This window comes from Carassius carassius, chromosome 26, assembly GCF_963082965.1.
Source record: "Carassius carassius chromosome 26, fCarCar2.1, whole genome shotgun sequence".
Classification (NCBI taxonomy): domain Eukaryota; kingdom Metazoa; phylum Chordata; class Actinopteri; order Cypriniformes; family Cyprinidae; genus Carassius; species Carassius carassius.
The window spans coordinates 15,572,743-15,595,637 of NC_081780.1; the positions used below are offsets into that span (position 1 = coordinate 15,572,743).

Consider the following 22,895-nt stretch of genomic DNA (forward strand, 5'->3'; position numbering starts at 1 on the left):
ACATAGAGTGTGTACTTACTGTAGGCCTACTTGTTATTTTACTGCCCCACAATACTGAATTAATCATTACACCGCCACCATTTACGCTTTTGTTGTCAAAGTACACAACAGACATGTTCTAATGTATTTGTTTGATGAGTAATAATCGTTGTGTTGAAAATACTGTCACAGCGCTGCTGTAAGATTTTGACATGTGCATGTCTCAAATGCGTGTATCAATTTTCCATTTAATTTGTTCCATTTTAATTTTCCATTATTCTTTTGAATATTCATGCAACTCAACAGTTTCGATGTATGTGAAAGAGAAGAGTCACATCAGCCTGTCTGAAAATTTCACAGTTTAATTAAATGTGATTTAACTGAACATAAGATTTAGATGGAGTTACTAGACTGAATTTCTGAGAGAGAGACAGGGAGAGAGAGAGAGGAGCGCGCAGCCCACTGACTGAGAGAGAGAGAGATAGAGGAGCATCAGAGAGAAAGAGAGAAAAGGAGGCAGAAAAGAGAGATTCACAACACTCTCGCGATTGATCAGGAAGCAGGTGCTGGACCTTCATCCACATCAGACTGATGTCAGAGCAGAAATGGATGTGCGGCGGGACTCGATGAGCTCAAGCATCTGACCAAACGAACTTCTGATCCGTGCAAATATAGTCTCGACGTCATCGATCATCAGTTCTTTCTTTCTCTTCGAAGCTTTGCGCGTTTCGCGGGATCTTCACCGAATTTTTCGCCTTTAAATCAGTCCGCCGGTTCATCCTCCGCAGTTTGAAGCTCCACCGCGTGAACGGAGGCTGATCATGAATATACAACACATCAGATCCGTAATATAATGGGGATCGAGGACGCGAGCATGAGGAACGGACGGGCTCTGTCCGACCAGTGGGCCGACAGCGTGGTGGTCCGGCCCCGGACGACCGAGCAGCACATCACGGTGAATAAGAGACTTGTGCTGGGCTTCGCCATCTCCATCCTCACCCTCATCATCGTTACGGCCATCGCCATCACGCTCAGCGTCAGCTTCGAGAGGTGCGCCGCGGAGAGTAGCGGGACTCTGGCCGCGAACGGCTCCAGCAACAGTAAGTGGAAACAGTCCCGGAACGCTAACATCAGTCACAGAGACTCAGAGGACGGCCAACAGCCCTGGAGACACCTGCGCTTACCGGCCACCCTGCGCCCGCGCCACTACGACCTCCGCCTGTCCGTGTCCATGGAGAACTTCACCTTCTCCGGCGAGGTGCACATTGAGTTTGAGTGCGTCTATTCCACGAAGTTGATCGTGCTGCACACGGACCGGCTGGAAGTGGACAAGGTGCTGGTGTATTCGGACAGCAAGAAAGCGGGCGCCATGAGGATCCAGCGCCGCTTCCACTACCAGCCCAAGCAGGTGTATGTGATCGCGCTGCACAGAGAGATGAAGCCCCTCAGAACATACAAGATCAACATCACTTTCCACGCGCACATCGAGCACGAGCTCCTGGGCTTCTTCCGCAGCTCTTATGTGCAGAATGGAGAAAGAAGGTAAAAGAACTTCAGCGTCCGAGTCAAAGTCTCTCATGTGTTGTTATAATGTTTTACTGTTACCCTGGGAACTGTTGATGCTGCCTGACGATCATATACGCAATTACGCACTTTTTTGGGTTTAATGTTTTCACATAAATTTATCATGATAACCAAAATACCATACTTACTGACTATAATATACAATTTGGGATCAGATTCAAACAGTTTAGAAGAATCCTACTTTTACCAAGTTACCACAGTTTTCCCATAGGAACTGTATAAATTGTGGTATTATGTAAAAATGATGGTTTAATGGGAATTTTCTGAGGGGACAATGAGCACTTCTTTAGTGGTTCTTGTGAGATTCACATGTCAGTGACATTGTATGCAAATCATGCTATATTGATGCTATATGTAGATGTTTATTTGCATCTTAGTGCAATACCAACAATACTTATAATACAATTATCTTAATTTATTCTCCTAACCAGTATTTTCGATGGCTTACACCAGAATCTAATAATTTCAGTAGCCATGTTTGCTACTTCAAAACCATCATTAATGAATACGACATCATCTCATAAAGTAGGTTGTAAGGCATCTTAAAAATGTAGGTTAATAGCAACCGCTGCATTTTAGCTGAATCTCATGTTGCCGTAATTAAATGCATTCGTTTTGTGAGACTGTCTTCATTGGCATTCTCACAAATGTTTCCTAACATTGTATTGTCACAGGGACATGTGATGTGCAGATGTCGGGATGTCAGTAAAGTGTCAAGTACAACATAGAAATGATTCGTTTTACAAACACAACTGCCAAGGCTAAAAATTTCGCTGTTTTCCAAATATTATTACAGCATATGTTAAAATAAACAAAATGTAATCTCTGGTTCTTCATTCATAATATTCATAACCAGGTTACAGTTTCCTGTAACTCTTAGTCTAACACTGCTGTTTGCATGTAATTTGCACTGTCTCTGTCTCAGACAGTCACTGTTCCTCAGTGTTTAGGGAGGTCAGAAGTCATGTAAATCTAAATAAACACTTATAAACCTCTGGGTACTGAAGTCACAGCTGTGTCTAATGCGACGATTCATTTACTGTCAGACACTGAGACGTGACCGTGGGAAGTTTTCCAGCACAAAGTGCTAAACATGCTAAACAAACCCTTCAGCATTATCTTAACTATTTACATAGTTATTACCATAATGCATCAATATATAAAAGTAAGATTAGACAGTTGGGTTTAAGTGTTCAGTTGAAATGTGCTAGTGTTTACACCAATTAAAATTTTTGAAAATCACCAGATCACCCAATATCATATTATTTAGCTCTTTAAGCTCATAAATGTATTAATTATAGTGTCTTACAGCCATTTACATCCTCATATTCAGAGTCATTTCAGTTAGACAGCACTCAATATCTATTTCTTGTTTTGGCTTCCGACTCTTTGTCCTCTGAGGAAAAAAATGGCTTATGTTTGAATCTTTGCTCCAGGTTTTCCTGCATTTGAGACATGTTTAAACCTTGTTTTACCCTGAAGGAATCGCTTTCATGGACACACTTCATAAACCTTTTGTCCATCCTCCAGTTGCCTTTCTGTCTTGGACTGCTGGACTTTCCTCCTGCTTTCAGATGCAAAACAGCATGTCAACGGCTCAGTGTAATGTTTCTTTAACAAACCCATTTTTGATTCGGCACAAAGTGAGGTGTTGATATTGTAAGGTTCATTGAAGAGCACGTTTGAGATAAATTCAACACGCTAATGTTCAGACAGCGTCCCACAGCATCTTTTAGCCCCACAGGCTGTGAAGATCATTGAGTTTAGTGTAATCAGCGCCTGCTGGCTGCTCGTACATTTGTGAACGCTGAGCAGCAGGGATCTCACAGGATTGAGAAAATACCCGTGTTTATGTAGTTAGACCTGGCCACATGAACCATGTTGTTAGTTCACTTCAAACCGACATCTGATCATCTGGTCTTTTTGGAGATTTAACAGTTTTCCTTCATCATTCACACATTTTCAGGTACAGCCACGTCACATTAGACAACAAACTTAAACATCTCTATGTAAATTGCTGCAGGGATTTTCGTTCTGACATCCCTGTACAATCTCCTCCTGTGTGTCTGTTAGTCGTCTGATTTCTCATCACCTCCTGATGTGTCTCAGCTGTTGTCTTTAAATAGTGTAAAGATGTTTAAATGGTACTAGCATCTATAAATAGTTGAATGAAGGGGAGGTAAACAGATGGGACTTTATAGACTCATTATACATTGTTACTGCATGGACGGCTGCTAATGAGAGTAAAAAGTTGTGACAGAAATGCAGGAGCAAAAAACCCTCCTCCCTCGTCTGCTGGTCATGCTGAGGGTGGTCAAAGCCAAATCTCCCTTTATTGTCCATTAATGCAGCTTTCTGGAATGCATCCCACAGCTTTTCCTGCTTTCTAACTTTGATAGAAAATTTCCATGGCTGTTTGTGGTTTAGACTTATAATGGTATTAAGACTCAGATGTGATTATGATGTAGTAAGTGTGTCTAAATGTAGATTATTTATGATTCACTTAAAATTCCCCAATCCAACTACATGTAAGATGAATTTGACAGCTTTTTATTATTTCCTTGTCAACTAAATTGTTGTACATGTTCTCATTGCTGGTGTTATTCTGCAGGTTTCTCGCAGTGACGCAGTTCTCACCGACTCACGCTAGAAAGGCCTTCCCATGTTTCGACGAGCCCATCTATAAAGCCACGTTCAGAGTGAGTCTGAAACACGAGAGCTTGTATCAGTCGCTGTCTAACATGCCAGTGGAGGCCTCAACGTCTGACGAGGACGGATGGGTGACCAACCATTTCTCCAGGACGCCCCGCATGTCCACGTACTACCTGGCCTGGGCTGTGTGCAACTTCACCTACAGAGAAGCAGTTACAGACAGTGGAGTTGTGGTGAGTCGCATTTAAAGCCCCTAAAACTCAAAGCTAGAAACAGTAAACTAAGATTTTATTATTCCACAATTCTTTTCTAAAAGCTTCTGAGAAGCTTTTGAAGGCATCACAGATGCTTTTCCAGAAGACGTTCTGCCTTTAAGATTCCTCATTTACTAAATTCTAAGGCAGCATCTCATGTACTATTCAGAGCAAAGACAATCCCAGAAAGCATTGAGTTCTGTAATAAATCAATCCAAAACGGCAAATAAGCTGAGAGTAATCAATAAATACTTAAAAAATATATGCTACCCAAAGGTTGGGGTAAGTAAGCTTTTCTATGGAATTAAATCAAAAGTTTTATCTAGTAAGTATGCATTAAAATGATCCAAAATTATAAGACATTGATAATGTAACAGAAGTTTTATAATTGAAATAAATTCTGTTATTTCAAACTTTTGACCTGTGACACTGAAGACTGGAGAAATGATGCTGAAAATTCAGCTTTGTCATCACAGGAATAAATTACATTTTAAAATATAGCTAACTAGAAATTATTTATTTTAAAATATATATTTCACAAAATTACCTTTTTACCTTAATTACTGATCAAATAAATGCAGCCTTTAAAAACATTACATAAGCTTACTGACTGAAAACCCTTTGGTAGTGTATGAGTACAAATGTTTAATTTAATACTAAAAAGTATTGATAAAAAGTTTAATCTAATTAAAATTTGATTACCCAATATTTGCACGAGCTATGCTTTTTTTGTTTATTAGCATATTGAATAGCTTAGTGACATGATAACATCAAAGTCTACTGAAGTCAATTGTGTAGAACGCTGTTTTTTATATACTGTAGTTTAGGTTCCCTTGAAAGGCATCTGCCAAGACTGCATGTTTTGCAACAGAGCTTTTATCTTCCTTACAGTGGATATGTTTATATGAAGCTTACTGTAAGTTTATATAGACAGTATAATGGTTACACTGTGGATGTGCTATAAATGGAGAGGGTTGTCTCCATTAACATTAGTCAAGTGTCAAGTGTCTACAACATCATATCATATGCTTTTAAAAGGATAGTAGTCATGTGCAACAAGCATTCACTTATGCTCGTGTCCAGGATTGTGTTCATGACAAACTGTTCTAGGTTTTATTTATCATATGAGCATGTTTTATGTGAAGTTTAGCCATTAAGATAATATTCGCTGTATCAATATCATCACATGCACTTAAATGTTTTTTTTTGGCACTGAATCCTCACAGTCTAAGCGGCATTATCTGTCTGCCAACAGAGAGACATGGTTTATGCGCTGTGCTTCTGATATCACGTTCAGTCAAAGCCCTGTTGTCATATTAGACACTTCCTGATGGCTTTCTCAGTGGTTTCTGCTGCGTGCCCTTGGCCGGCCTCCTCCTGATATTAGTGTAATTAATCTGATCTCCTTCAGCATGACCGCGCTCTCCTTTATATCACTGCTGACTGTAGTGTGTGCTTCTATCTGGGGCACTTATACCCACACTACGGCTTGTAGCGGTTAGCCACGTGCTAGCATCCCCCATCAATCACATTAAAGCGTTAGGACAGCCCCCTCGCACCATTCATCATAAAGATTCGGCTGTGCGAAGCAAGAGGAAAGATCGTGGGAGAGGAACATTGCAGAGGAGAGTGGAGTTATTACTCAGGGTTTATGGGGAAACACTGATCTACCACACACACACACGTGTAAAAATAACATCAGACTCTGCAGCAGTTGGTTGGGCATTATATATTACAGGTTTTAAGACTCTAGATGAGGGGTATCAAACCCAAATTACCTAAACCAGGTGGTGTTCTCCATTAGGGGGCAGTTGAACAGTGTTACTTTGGGTTAATGCAACAATGAATTTAAATACTGTATGTACATTTATTGCTACAGTTACACAGTTATTGATGCGTACGACTCATCTTTTCCTCACATCCAGCATAATGCTCCACATGTTTAGTAGAGTAATGATGCCTGAGATTGTGTTTCCTAAGAACCACAGGCTTATTTTGTTGTCGTCATCTAATCTTTCTATTTGTATTTTAGGATTTAATGAGCCATGATGAATATATATATATATATATATATATATATATATATATATATATGTATATATATATATATATATATATATATATATATACACATGCACAAATAACAATAGAAGTATGTTTGGAACTTTTTAATGGCCTCTTATCTCTATATTAATGTCAAAAATTTAATAGTATTCATAATACTATTCACTATACATTCACATAATTAACACATAACTTACATTCAAATATAATAATTTTGTCTGCCTCTGAAATAGCTTTTCTTGTAATGTAAACAAGATTGCATAGGTGGAGAAAAATAACAACATCCAGTAAAATTATATCCTAAGTTTTCTCCATCCATTTGTTCAGTTAAAACCTGCTTTGTTTGTTTATTGTCTCTGTTTGCATACACTCTTTTTTCAGTGCATTAATTTGTTTTTGTTTGTTTATTGGTTGTTTGGATGTTGGTTTTGTTTGTTAATGGTTGAATTTGGGTCATTGTTCTGTTTAGATCTCGGTTCTCTTTTAAATGTTATTTTTGTTGTTGGCTCTGGTGGAAGTGTTTGGTATTTGGTTCTGTTTGAATGTTGGCTTTGTTTATATCTTGGTTTTATTTGTTTAATGGTTTTGTTTGGATTTGGGTTCTGTTAGTTTAAAAAAAAATTTGTTTGTTTTTGGCTCTTTAGTGTTTGGCATGTTTGTCATTTGGTTTGTTGGTTCTGTTTAAATCTTGTTTCTATTTGCTTAATTGTATTGTTTGGATCTTTGTTCGGTTAATTTAAAGATTTTATTTGTGCATTTTTGACTTTGCTTGGGTGTTTGTAATTTAGTTCTGTTTAGATGCTCTTTTTAGTTGTATTTGTTTGTTTAATGTTTTTTTTAATTTTTTGTTTTGTTAGTTAATATCTTTCTCTCTCTCTCTTTTTACTTGGGTATTGTTTATTGGTCTGTTTGTTTGGATCTTTGTTCTATTAGTTTAAAGGTTTTTCTGTGCTTGGGTGTTTGGAATGTTTGTTTAATGGTTCTGTTTGTTAATTAGTTCCATATGATATTGAGTCTGTTTTGGGGGTTGGCAGCTTATTCAGTCTGATGAGAATGTAAGTGGTTCAGCTCATTGGTTTAGAGGTGATTCGTTTGGCTACAGTCTTAAACATTCCCTCACAAAATCTACTCCATTAACATGAACATAACTGCTAATTGTTGATTTTTATTGGTTGTTCTGCTGTAAAATCAGATTGTATCTTAAATGATCAATTAAGACTAATATAACTTGCTATTTTAAATGAATTCAATTTAACTGTTATGTTTCGTTCTTCACATCATGTCCAGTTTTGACCAAACCATTGGATTTGAAGCCTGGGCTTGGATCATCTGTTTCATCATGGGTTTTTTCTCTTTACCAGCCTACAGGGTTTAGTCAACCTGCTGCTGTGTGTGAATAATGTTGGCTTCATCATCATACACATCTGTTTTGGTGAACGTGACCTTTGTTTCGCCTGTATTGACTACTGGACTCTCTCCTCACATATTACAATTTGACCCTCAGGCCCTTCAGACTCATGATTTCTGATACGTGAAAAAATACTATCACTCAACAGAGTTTCCCTTTCTTATGTGTAATTTTAATTATTTAAACTGCTAAATACGAGAAAGAGGTTAATTAATTCATTTAAAGCAGTATATTTCATTCATAACAGCAGCCATTATTAAATCCACTGGTTAAGTGTCAGTCAGTTTTTATTTATCTTATCATTAAAATGTTCTTGTAATATCTAATAAAAATTCAACACCACTATACTAAATATGCTCATTACATATTCATGAAATTACTCAGCCTGATCAAAAAGCATGTTTAAGGCATTTACTGAACAAAATCGGGATTTTATCTGAAGAATACAAATGCCTTGTAGGTTTCAAAAATAAAATATCCATTATACAAGCATGAATGTCCATCCTGATCCAGGCTGAATTATGATAGTTTGGTTCTGGTTAATAGATAGTTTGGAGCTGTTAATCCAGACTAACTGGTCTACACAACACAAGCTGGTGACTAGCTAGATGTTCAAACAAGGAATCAAATTGTGTAAAACTAGAAAATCATATGGAGAAATGAATTGTAAAGTGCCTGAATTATATGACACAGTCATACATGTATGGAATAATAACTCAACAGGTTGTTAATATCAGGTCAAGTGCTGAATGTGTTGACTAAAGCTTCATTTTTTCATGAGAAAGAGCTTGTTAGTCGATCAATGTCGAGCAGTCGTGCATGGAAAGACTCTCTATTAAAGTTCAATTAACCCCATTTAAGTCTCTGTCAAGCTGCTTTCAAAAAACCAAACAAACAAACAAATGAAGCAGTCAGATTGAACAATTTCCACACCAGCTGATTTAATGAAGCATCTCTTGATTGTCAACTCCAGTGCTTTGTCTAATTACAGGTTGTTTTAAAATCACATTGATTTGATTGAGCTTTGAAACATTTCCACAGCCCTAAGTGCCACCCATTCATCTTTATATCAGACACAGAGCTGATCGATATGCCAGCAACATGTGAGGTAAACAACACATAATTCAATGTGCATTGCTGCCAGGCTCTGAAACGAAGCCTTTCCTCCTGCTTGTTTTGCACTGTAACTTTGTTAGTGTAGGAGGACATTCATTCTGAATAGATGGATGCCCGTTCAGAAAGCTGTACCGTGCATCAGCCTTCAGCTAAAATATTCCAAGATAATTTTTAGTGTGGGAATACATTTCCCACAGAGCCACACCTCACACACTTTCTCTCTCACACTTGTTCTCTCCCTTCGCTTTCACTTCCTTTCTCACATGCATATAATAGTTCAGAATAATGCAAATGCTTTGTCTTGGCTTTTTCATGGAAATCTAATTTGTTTTGAAAAACAAATGACTAATATGCTATTTTATTAAACAGCTTGCTTACAATTGATGGAAATAATCAAATTTAAATACATATATATATATATATATAGTTTTCAGTAGCTACAGCCAAATAAGATTATGGTTTATGAAAGTGCAGGCAGTTCATTTAAAGGCACCATAACTCCAGTAGAACAGGCTGCCTACTTTTCAATGGCCTTGGTTCTGGAAGTATATATTACAGGATTTTAAATGAGTTGTTGAATAAAATATTAGGCTGTGTATCAAACCAACCCACTTTGAGGTGAATCAAAAATGAAGAACTTCAGTTTGATTTTAAGTATTTAAAAACTAGAAGGTAGATTACATCTTTTATGAGTGTACGAATTACTCATCCCATGAAGCATTGCAAATCTGAAACAGTGGTACAAAATGTTCATTATAAATATTATATTAGTTTATAATTCTATTTTAATGTCATTCTCAGTACTTTAAAAGTGGGGGAAAATCTCTGCTAAATATTTGCATTTCCTGTGCCGAAGTGACTTCTGTGATTAGTCTCTTTTCCTGTTGTCTGTGAAGAAAATGAAAGGATTTTAACTTGTTGAGTATAGGTGACAGTTATATTTTTTAATGCCCTGCTCAGTGGGTAAGGGGTTGAGAAAAGTAGACTTGAAAGACAAATGCAAAATTCACAAGCCAGATGATGGCATTTGGCAGATATGTTCACCATGTATTACCAATGGAACTTAATCTTTCAAGCCCATAACTGTTATCCTCGAGGGAATTTAAGTTAGGAATCAACACAGAGCCGTTTAAGAGTCATTCATTCAGCACTTGATACACTTTGACTTTTGTTCTCTCTCCTCTTATGTTGCATTGTCATAGATTCGGCTGTACGCCAGACCTGACGCCATCCAGAGCGGATCGGGGGACTACGCTCTGCACATCACCAAGAGACTCTTGCAGTTTTACCAGGATTACTTCAAAGTCAAATATTCCCTCCCTAAATTAGGTAAGACGGCGGTGAAATGTCTTCGGCTTTGTCTGGCTTCAGTGATGCTTTTGAAATGGCAATAAATGTTCTTCTCATGGGAAACTGGGTGATTTTTCCTTGGTCTATTTGTACTTCCACTCCGTTCTTTGTGACTTCCTTGTTTTGTGCTCGTTTAAAGAGGTGAAGGAGTGTCAGTGGCAACACAGTTCTTGCGTTTATTGATCCTAAAAGCATTTTAGGCCGTTTGTGGTTGTGTTTGGTCTTGGGAATTGGAGCACACACCACACGTGTGTTGTTAAAGTGTGCGTTTGTCGCTGTATTGACGTGTGTGCTACTGTATGTCGTTGTAAGTGTGCATGTGCTTGTGCCGACTGGCTCACATCAGACTCTCTCTGTGCCAGTGTTTCGCTCCATTGGGTTCCTGTCAGTTCTCTGTATTCATTTGAATATAGTCATCAATCTCTCTGGGCTTCTGTCGGTCTGTCTTTCACTCTCCTCCCCCGCCTGCTCACATCCTCTGTAAATGTGTGTGTTTGTGCATTTGCGTGTAAGTGTGTATTTGAGTGTGCAATGCACATGATATTTCCTTTTTCTCTTAAACGCTCTGTTTGCTAATTGGGTTAAGAACCCACACACACAACATTTAAGGCATCTTCTTTCTGAATTTCTTTTATTTTGATTTTCACTTCCTGGTTAATCCTGTTTAAACTGTCAGCTGTGTTATGGAACATGGCAGTCAGTTTGCTACAGTAGTTTGCAGCAGCTGATGATGATCTTAGACCAGCAAACATGTACCAAAACACAGTGGCCAGCTAAAGCTAGATTTTCCAGCAGGGTTTTTTTAAGGACTTTAAATCTACATGTTATTGTTAGCATGTGAAAAAAGTGTGCTTGTGCATGTGCACTTGTAGTTCAGTTAAACAGACTATGAGTGTACATAAAAATAAAGTGCAATCAGTTCGGACATCGCACAGTGCTCATTCAGTAAATGCACAGTTAAACAAATGAGTTTTGAGTAATTCAGAAAGCATCTTAACCCTTAAAAGAGGTCTTAAGGTCCAGAATTGTTAGGAGTACGAGGACCTTTAAGAGGCTTAAAGGGGTCCTATTATGCTTTTTCACTTTTTCAACTTTAGTTAGTCTGTAATGCTGTTGTTTGAGCATAAAAATAGATATACACTGCAAAGTTCAAAGTCCACTTTAAAAGAAGATATTTTATTTAACAGGAATCACTTTTCATAAACTTTGTACAACGAACGACTCATTTGGACTACAACGCATATTTAAGAGGATTTGTGATATAACAAATACCAATGAATGGGATGAGACATGGTTGAGCTGCACTAGTGATGGCAACGAATGTTATCACTATGTCGGAGACAAGAACTATATTTCCTCAGGCTGATGAATTTAGAGTGGGTACTGTCATGATCCGGTCACTGCACATCCGTTTATTCACCACACAGACTTTCACATGACACACTACACCCTGGACTTCATTTCCCATAAACCCCTGCCTAGGAACTCATTACTGAACCACACCTGTTTCCTATCAGTTACACTATAAAGGTTGCACTCATCCACACTCACATTGCGAAGTCTTGTTTAGTTCTGTCTGGCATTTCCGAGCGGTTTCCTAGTGTTTGTTCCTTCTGTGTTTGACTTTGGATTGTGTATATCGACTTTGATTCTCTGCCACCTGCCCCGACCTTTGCCTGGTACTGTTTCTGATTTTGGATGTCCCTTGCATACCTGACGCTGTTATCTGATCATTGCCTGTTTGACCATTCTGTTAATAAAGTACTGCACATGGATCCGAACGTCTCTGACTCATCGTTACAGGTACAATCAGCCAGGTTAAATCGCACTCAAATGTATTTGATTTTGATGCGTTATTTACACTGAAGCTCGCAGGCGGCTATGGTAAGGGATATTACATTTCCAGAACCAGGCATCGAGTGGAGCCAATCAAAACACAGACTGGCCGAGCTAACCAATCACAGCACATTTCGTATTTCAGAAGGCAGGTCTTCATTTCATTTAATTATGTTTCATTATGTTTGTGACCCATCTTATTAGAGACGCGTTAACATCTCCGACACCACGCAGAAATGCCATTGCGCCAGAAATGAAAGTTGTTGCTATTGGCAACTAGAAAAATGCAACTATGCAGCTGTGATGATTTCGGTCTGTCACATCTAATCTAATCTATAATCTATAATCTAATCTATAACTTGTTTACAGGCTGTTTTATGATCTACATTATCAGATCAGGAATGGCATCTTTTAAAACCTTTTAACATGCCCTTGTGCAGCTAATGATTCTTTTTCAATATTGTTGCTCTACTGATTGACGTCGTTTAGGATTGTTTCACCGAATCTTCACAAACACACTGAACACTTTAATGAGCCTGGAGATTTTCATGACCTTCAGTTTGTTACCTGCCAAAAAAGATGCTCATGTCTGGTTGTTCAAAGGTCACGTCGAGGATGCTGCTTGTGCAAATAAATTGTTTGTTTTCAAACCGAGTTGGTGACTTTAAGTTACTTTTGACACATTTAATGTTGCATGTCACTGCTGAACTTAAGGGTGAAATAATTTCAGCGTGAAGTGCAGCTTCATATGAGAAATGATGTGGATGTAATGAATGCGTCCGTTACGTAAAGGCACCATCTGTGTCGAGTGTTGGAGCAGTTGCAGCCCCTCTGGTCTCGAAACAGAGACATTCTGTCATTCCGCTCATGCAAAAGAGAAATAAAATCAGAGTGTACGGGTTAAGGACAGAACACATCTCAGACGTGTTTTAAAAGCTTGTTATAGCAGCTGAAAGCATTTCCTCACACTCTGGTTCTTAAGGTTTATTCGACCTGGGAGATTTTAAGTCATTTGCTTTGTTGATTCTTTGACTTGAAGACTCAGTTCTTTGAATCTGAGGCTCTTAGCATTTGATCCATCGCTAATGGTATAACGATTTCTCTCAGACTGAGAAACGAAAGCCCCGAAGCGCAACGCGACTCATTCATCAAAGCGAGCCATTGTTCACCTGCCGAATCTGAAGCAGAGTCCAATTAGAGCAACTTAATCAGAGGAGCCATCTACTGTGACTTGCAAATGAGAGATAAAGAGCCACCAAACACTTTCTGTCTTTCTGTGTTCCTCTCTTTCATTCATTCTCTCTCTCTCTCAAATAGGGTGAAAAAGGGAATGACAGGAAACAGATTCAAGGAATGATGTAAACCATAGGAGAAAATGGCCTTTGTTGTTTGGTAGTAGTTAATACCTTCATATGATGATCAGTAATCGGTTTCATGCCTTGAAAGCTTCTAGAAGAGTCACGCTGAATGATAATAAAATGAATGAAAGTCCATGAAGAATCAGAGCAGAGTGTGTTTGCATCCACAACACCCTTCATCCATTTAGCTTTCATTACATCAACAAGGGGCTTCAGATGCAAGAATCAAACTGTCTGATGCTTTTGGGAGTTGTTGTGAGGACACTCTTTAGCTCCCACTGAATGGATAAATAAATGCATCAGTTATCAGTCAACATTGCATCCGCTTTCTTTTAGACATTTCACCCCCACTGATCTGTGTACTGGAAAAACGCTTGACGACTAATTCTCTGAATAAGTTGAATTCTACAGAAAACAAGAGCCTTTTTCACCGTCTAGTGCTCAAACACAGAGTCAATTTGTATATCAAATGAGATGCTATTCCGAGCAGCATGATAAAATGGACTCTTCAGAGTTTGAGTGAGCAATCAGCTGTAAGGAACTGAAGAAACTGATAGAAAATACTAGCCTATATTCATTATTTCATACTCAGTATAGATTTCTTAAATATTTAGCTAATATTTTAAACCTATCCGCAATAATGAATGACATCCAGTTAAATAAAAAACAGTGTAAAATAAATATTTTGTGTGAAAATATAAAATATAATTTCTATTTTTGGTGTTAAATATAATTTACTCAATTAAAGCATGCTTCACTGTCAAATTTATTCATCCTTATTTAAATTTTGACTTGCCAGCTGGTCTTTTTCTGTCTGCTGTCAATATAATCTGCTTTTATGAGGACTGTAATGGAGCAAATCATCTGTTCAACAAGAGAAATAGACTGTGAGCTTTTGAAGTAGCATTTAGCACATCTTTTGAGAGACGTGATCTTTCTTAGATATTGATCTACAGTAAGTGCTTCTCAGAGAGAGAGATCAATGATCTATCAATAAGAGGCCGGGTCGCTCCGGACTCTTCTAAGTCTTCACAGCAACATGTGAGAGACAGATACGGACAAAAGCAAATGGAAATCGAATGCATGACAAATATGGACGGGTTAATCTGCCTTTGCTGTTAAAAGTGTTGAAAGGATCAGCAGCGTGCATGTGTGTGTGTGATAAGATGGACACTGAGAAGAGATCCAGTCCATCGTCAACTACTCAATCCAATCAAATCCCAGTGCCATTCATTGCTCTGGCTGTTTTCCTTTTGAACTTCCTGCATGTTGATCCAGGAACACGTTCCTCTGGCTGAATCATGTAAAGCTCATGTACCTAGAGATCAGATCACACACTTGTGATCTTCAGATTTATTTCAAACCACTGCATGATGGGAATGATGACATTAATCACAGTCACGTTTGGGGCACCCACCCCTACTTTATGAGATTACAGTGAGAACAGAGCATTCTGGGTAATTTCCTCAGTCTTGGGAGATCAGTGACACAGCGCCAGAGCTGCAGATCAAACTATGAGTATTAATCTGAAAGATTGAGATATTAAAGACTTGACAGAAGGACGTCTGAGGACATCTGATGCTCACGTACAGCAGAAAATTCTTTTAGATGCCACATATACAATATTTTCTGAGGTGAGTGATTGATTTTGAGGTGGATGGGACTGTTTTTTATTTCATTTCATCTGTCCTTTGCAAGGTCACCTTTCACTTTGCTGTTCTGCTCTATTCTACGCGTCATTATTATTGTTATTTATTATCAATACAACTATGACTCTTCATTCCATCTGTAGTTTCCTTTGTCTCGCTTTTTTATTTCTTTCTTACTCGCTCTTCAGTGTCCTTACTCCCCCAAACCTGACTCACAAAATCTACCCATCATCCCTCACTACGTTTTCACAAATAGAAGCAAAAGCTGCACTTTAAAATACCTCATTTTTGAGTCTCGATCACTATCTCTGCCCGTCTCTCTCTGTGAATGTTCTGGGTCTGGCCGTTAATACAGAAAAATCCCAAGGATAATGGTAATCTCTTCTAGAATTCATTAAAGCTAATCATCAAGGTCGGCTGAGGGGCGTTTTGAAAGCGACTCACCATCAGTGTGAAAGTGACAGCCATAAAACTGAAGAGTATTTCACTAGAGAGGAAAAATGAGGCACATTACAAAAGAATCACAAAGCTGCTGTATGTCTGATGAATGTTAACTGATGCTCTCCATCTCTCTTCTTTTATTGAAGAATGAGTTACAGAGTGTTTGCCAAGTGCTTCTCAAAACTGACTTTGGAACTGAAGTTCTTGTCTATGTTCAAAACTGAATATTAGCATATTACTTACTAACTACTGTGCAGTAAAGACTGAATACTACCTCATATTTAAAACATATTATGCAATAATAAATGGTTGGTCACTCAAATATATCCCACGGATACAGAAAATCTATGGAAAATCTGTGTACAATATGTGTACTTCAGGCAACAGTAGTATGAGTACTGTAGTATGGTATGATTTGAATGGACTTTTCAAGAGGAAGATTCATTAATTCCAGCAGCATCCGCTATTGTAAAATGTGCCAGTATGATTGAGGAGTTCATTTTAGTTATACATCTCTCTTTATTGAACCACAAAACCCAAAATCCTGGTCAAAAGCATCAGCAATCTCAATTTCTTGATTCATCTGATATAAAAAGAGAAATCCAACCATTATTAACTCTCCTTTCCTCACATTTTAATGAATAACTTCCCAGCACTGACTGAGACCTTTATACTGTTTTCTATTACCAGAGAGCTCATTCACAATTAATTAATACGAATGTATGTATATGTGTGTGTGTGTGTGTGTGAAAGCTATTAGATACACAAGGTCACATGATCAAAGCAGACGCTTGACACTGCTGCTTCTCAGGTGTCGTGAATAACATGAGCTGTCACATTCATTTTGGAAGATGCTAATAAACATACAGGTGTCTGCAGCTTCTCTATTAATATTACATGAGGTTTATTTAGCATTTCAATACGAATTAGAAGCCTTCATCACCTAGAAAAGTGAGAGCAGTTGTTATTGAGAAAACGTGTGGCAGTGTGACATTAAATCTGTTCCTAGGTCTGGTAAAAAACCTGCTTACATTTTAAGACATGATTATTATTTCATTTTATTTGATCAACATTCATATTCAATTATACTCAATTATATTTTTTGACAGATTGTATGTATCCTTTACAAAAAGCGCAGTACAGTGCAGTCCAGTATGAAAAGCAATCCAACATTTCCACAATGTTGCAATGTGTTTTCATTTTTCACACTTGCCATTTAATTGGTTTGAGTTCTTCGGTCTTGATTTCTTGCTTTCAGAGCTCTGGCACCAGCAGTGTGGCTGTATTCAAGGAAATAAAATGACCTTTAGTGTGTTTAATCACAGCTGTGTGTGTTTTCGGCCCGCTTGCGAAATGATGAAAGCTGGAGCCGTGTTTCACTCTTTTTTTCTGAGTCGAGGTCTTGCTTTATTTGGAGGCCGAAGGCGATGTCACAGACCTTGTGTCTCTTCATCTATCAGCCTCTTTCTGAAATCTACAGCCCTCTGGTCTCTATCGATTCTGCCCATCATTTCTGTTCGCCTCCTGCTGAGACTCAAACCTGAAGCTGAAGCAGAGATGGCGATTCAGAACAGCAAGGTGGAACTCTGCTGTTTCCTTTAAAAAGATTAAAAGGGAAGTTATCTGATGATTGGTGGATCCAGACATCAGATTATACTGAAATAAATAAATAAAATAAAATCCAGCAGTTTCTGGCAGCTTGTGATGTCAGTTGAGTTTGGTATCCCATGTAATCTTTTCCCCATTATGAGCGTCGTTTTTCCCATAATCCTCAGCTACGACTAGGGCTGATATATTCTGCCTGCACTGCATGTGTGCTGAAGCTGTGAATCAGTTGCTGTCGGACTCATCTATATCTGTATCGCCTTGAAGGTGAGATCAAGATCAAGTTCTTACCCTCCCGAACAGACCATAGACTAGCATGAGTTTTCATGCTAGTTCAGACCAGTTTATTCTGGTTAGTGTTAGCCAACTGCTAACTGCTTTCCATGTAAAGCTGGTTAACCAATTCAGTTCTTGCTTGCTAAACAAATTGATATAAATCTAAAATGTAATGCCAGCATGCAAAATATGTTAGCAAGTCTTTTCACATTAATAAAAAATTACTTTTTTTGTCACAAATTTACCATGGTATTTTTGGAAGGACGAATGATATTTTTTTATAATAAATAATTTCCCTTTGCGAATGACCTTCATTTTACAACTTAAAGGCAGTTCTAATTTATAAAAACTGTGTAAGCACAATATTAAAAAGACACGTTGTTTGAAAAAGTCAATCATTTTGAATTAAAATATTATTAATGTAATATATATATATATATATATATATATATATATATATATATATATATATATTTAATTAAAAATTTGTTTGTAATATCATTTATATTTAAAATATAAAGATTAAAACACTATATACAAGCTATACATTGTAAGGAAGGAAAGACAAATACTTTTGTGTAAAATAGCATGGTTGCATCAGAGCCTTTAATGAATTGGATGCACATTTTAGCATCACTCAATCAGAAGTGCAATAAGGCACATAATATTGATGTTGCAGAAACAGTGCCACAAGCACATATTTTCAATGAGACTGTGTTTAAAATTTCACTTTTACTTCCCGTTAATTTGATAATCATTAAGTACCTAATAATGATATACAGTACTATGGGGTTATACTACCTGTTTCTGGTATCAGTGTTCATAGTACCACCACAAAACTTTTAGGAGAAGATAATAAGAGATGTATTGACTGCACACCAAAGAGCACTACTGAGTATGTGTTAATGATATTGACCTCAGCGCTAAACACAATGAGTCTCACGCTGTCAGGACTTCTGCTGTTGTAAGCAATTTTACTTTGTTTGTGTGTGTGTGTGTGTGTGTGTGTGGTGCTCAAAGTGTTTGAAGTTTAGTTTCACTCACTTGTGTGTTTGATTTCAGGATCCCGTCTTCAGTTATTACAAGCTTTAATTCAGCCTCAGTTTGTGCCGTAGATCAAATCATTTATCTGAGAAAGCAACACTGTCACTGGTTTAGTCAGAGCTGCACTGGAGCCTCATTCATCACCTGAGAGATGGCTGGGGGCTTGTGCTGATTGGACGTTTAGGATCAACTGTGAAGAGAAAGAGAGAAAAAGAAATATATAAAATACAGAGAACTGTGCCCTTTATAAATGCAGATTCACACTTAATCAGATTCCCATCTACCCATCATAAGGGGAGGCTATAGTTTAATGGCCATCTGTCTGTTTATGCTGATTTATGAAGCTCTATGGAAATGATGGAAGATGATGGTATTTAAGTATTTATGGCCTCTTTAAATGGTTTTAAGGATAAAGCCCCTGAGACGGACGGTGGTGCTGCTGAAGAGGGATTTGAGGGGCTCAGTGAGAAGCGAAAAACTCAGCTCACAAACAGCAGAAGCGTCTGATTTTATAATGCGGATTAGATCTGAACAAACTGGCTCCCAGAGGACTGTTCAATAAAGTGTGATGTAATCCTATAATTGGATTGATTATGATAGAGAGGAGATGGGCAGTCAGGCCGCCAGGCGAGATGACAGGCCGGCCATCACGCTGTAGGAGCACGCAAGCACAAAACACACAAATAAATGCTGCTGTTCTCACAATGGCATTAAACTAAATGTAGATTAATCTAATACTTCAATCTGTTGAATTTGACCAGCATACCTCTCTACACTAATTAAATAAAAGACAAGCTAAATTTATGAGACAATGACAAACAAGAGTGTCTACAATAATAAAAAAATATAAATCTTTCAAAAATCTAGTTTAAAACTCATCGGGGTGATGTCTTTCACTGGTATCAGGTGAAACTGATTGAAAGACTGAATATGTGCTGAGGGATACAAGCTCTGCTCGTGAGCTCTAGAGTTTCAGATGTGTTGATGTGAGTTTGATTCGCCTGTAATGTGTGGTGCTTTAGAGATGAACCAGATCAGCAGAAACTTTTAATTAGTCTGGGTTTGAGGGTTATTATCACTCTCTTCTCAATCTCTGCTCATTGTCTGAAGTTTTTCCTTGATGTGAGGTGGGTTGGAGTCTGGAGTGAAGTTACTAATTTCAATCAAATCTGATTAATTGCAAATATGCCATGAAATGAGAGTTTGAGCAATAACATAATCAGCTCTTCTGTCTCGTCTGGCCTGGTTTTATTTGCCCACTGACTGAAGCTCAGATTCTTCAAACAAGCAGTATTTAGGTGGACATTTAGGTGTTCTTCCGTTTTGTTTTGTTTTTCTCAGGGTGAGCTTGGTCGATTCGTTCATAAAATGATTTAAAAATAGAAGTTTAGCATTACAGGGTTCTTACCACAGTCTCTCTCTGAACAGTATGTGTAAGTCACCTCCAGGTTTATTGATCTTACACTTTCTGCTTTAGTAGGGGTTATGAGTGTTTTCATCGGCCTTAGTCAAATATCCTATATGTTTAGACTGAACTCCCAGCTGAACTCTGAATCTGGTTTAGTGTGACAGATCGCTTGATTAGATGCTGGTTTATGCTGAACATGTTGTTTTAGACTGTAAAGGGCTTCATGATTGAGGCTTTTGTGCTTGTTTAGATATGGGATGCACAAGTAGAGATGAATAGAAAACAGTAATGTCAAATGGGTCATAATATTTCAAATCTATTATACTATATATATACAGTACAGACCAAAAGTTTGGAAACATTACTATTTTTAATGTTTTTGAAAGAAGTTTCTTCTGCTTATCAAGCCTGCATTTATTTGATCGAAAATACAGAAAAAACAGTAATATTGTGAAATATTATTACAACTTAAAATGATAGTTTTCTATTTGAATATACTTTAAAAAAATAATTTATTCCTGTGATGCAAAGCTGAATTTTCAGCATCATTACTCCAGCCTTCAGTGTCACATGTAACATCCAGTCTATCACATGATCATTTAGAAATCATTCTAATATTCTGATTTATTATGAGTGTTGGAAACAGTTCTGCTGTCTAATATATTTGATGAATAAAAGGTTAAAAAGAACTGTATTTATTCAAAATAAAAAATAAAAATTCTAATAATATATTTTCTTTACTATCACTTTTTATCAATTTAACACATCCTTGCTGAATAAAAGTATTGATTTTATTAAAAAAAAAGAAAGAAAAAAAATTACTGACCCCAAATTACTGACCAGTAGTGTATATTGTTATTACAAAATATTTATATTTTAAAAACATAGCTTTTTTTATTTATTTATTTATTTTTATTCATCAAAGTATCCTAAAAAGTATCACATGTTCTGAAAAAATATTAAGCAGCAGAACTGTTTCCAACTTTGATAATGAATCATCATATTAGAATGATTTCTAAAGGATCATGTGATAATGATCCTAAAAATTCAGCTTTGCATCACAGAAATAAATGATAATTTAAAGTATAATAAATTTAAAAACAATTATTTTACTTTTTTTAAATAGTTTTTTATCTTCATTGCCACAACAAGTGGAGTTCAGCACAACAATAAGTGATGACAGAAATAAATTATGACCCTTAAAAATCAAACAAATTTATTCACAGAGCTGCTGCTGCAACTCACTGTCAAATAGGAGGCTACATTTACTGAAAGGCACAGAAATATGAACATAAACATAAATAGATGTGGCCTGAAGTCGTGTCCTTGCCATCACCCCTGTGCATGTGTGTGTGTTTTGCAGGAACATTTGCTTGTACACAAAGTGCTGCATGCATGTGTAATTAAGAGCGTTTATCTTGTACGTGTACATGTGTATGCGTGTGTTTAAGCAGCATGTGAGTGTGTGTGTGTGTGCAAATAAGCAGAATCAATGTGGTAAACCCCACAGCAGCGTCAGTCAGTCTGGCCTCATCTGCTTCTGTGTGGTGATGTAACAGCGTTCAGGGAACTGAGGTCCGCCATCGGGAGGAAGAGAGAGACAATAGTGCAGGATGATGAATGATGGAGGGGTAAAGAGCAGGAATGTTTGGAGCTGAATCAGGAATGGATGGGTGGATGGGGTGAAAGAGCTCTGGTCTGTTGAGCGAGGAAGATTGTCTTTATGTTTTAATTGTCTCGACCGCGAGAGGGCAAGCGGCTGGCTGGGCTGGAAGGCCTTGACCAATCACAGTGCTCTGTCAGCCAGTGGCTGCGGCTTGAGGCTACAGCAGCTAAATCTATAACACACTGCTATAAAAAGCACATCACACACACAGAGAGCACACGGTCACTCCTCCCGCTGACCACACGGTCATCCTCCCATTTCTTCCTCAAAAGAGACAAAGACTGATAAGACAAGGTACAGCAAACTTTGGTCAGCTAAAATTAAGGTTTGATTTGATTGAAATGCTTTGAAATCTTAATGAGACACACAAGAGAAAGATTTGAAGGGGAATTCATGTCTAATTTGTAGTGGACAACACATTCCAGTGACAGTTTATGGTGGGGCCCCTCTCTGACCACATTTTGATTGGCTTTTGGTGGACTAACATAAGGAAATTGTCCAATGCCATCAGATAAAGATGCTAGGACAACAGCCAGACACCTCTTAAAGGGCAAGAAAAAGTCCTTTGTTACAAAGCCCGGGAAGGACAGGACTTAGTCAATGCATGGACAAATGGACAAATGAATGCATGCATGGCAGTTCAATCTTTTTACATCATGTTTGGACTTGATGTGTTCATAACATTGCCAAATGTATTCTGGTTGTGGTTTGGTAAGTGAAAACTGCACTGGTAAAACTTTAGTGACACTTTTCTAAATGTGTGTTTGGAGTATGCAAATAAGTTCCACAGGGACAAAGAAGGTTTGGCCACACCATGTCCCCCGGCTCTGATGGAAACAGACAATCAAAGCATGGAAATGGAGAAGAACCAGATTGGAATCTCCTCCTCATCTGAAAGAGATAAATGTATCTTCCCAAAAGACATTCCTTGTTCTGAGTCTCTGGCCAATGATGGTGAGACTGTAACCGACACAACTGTTCTGAGTCTGAGCCCCACATGGGTGAGACGATAGCAGACAAACCTCCATTCTGACGCTGAGTTCTGTCAGAGAAAGTACCTTAACCGAGCAAGTTCTGAGTTTTCCAGCCTGCGTGGAAGGAGATAGAAACAGATCATTCATGTTCTGAGTCTGAGTCCTGTTACAGGGAAGGCAGCAACAGACAAAACCGCTCGGATCCAGCGGCCCACTACAGGGGAGACAGCA

The 22,895-nt window shown here is 37.9% G+C and overlaps 1 protein-coding gene across 1 annotated transcript in view; it reads left to right on the top strand.

The window, feature by feature from the left end:
- Nucleotides 1-408: 408 nt before the first annotated feature.
- The window catches only part of LOC132105890 (thyrotropin-releasing hormone-degrading ectoenzyme-like), a 144,285-nt gene continuing 121,798 nt past the window's right edge, over nt 409-22,895 (top strand). Inside the window, exons 1-3 of the mRNA XM_059511371.1 lie at nt 409-1,521; nt 4,175-4,448; nt 10,260-10,386. Of these exons, the coding sequence (XP_059367354.1) occupies nt 833-1,521; nt 4,175-4,448; nt 10,260-10,386 (1,090 nt within the window). The 5' untranslated portion in view covers nt 409-832. The remainder of the gene's footprint in view (nt 1,522-4,174; nt 4,449-10,259; nt 10,387-22,895) is intronic.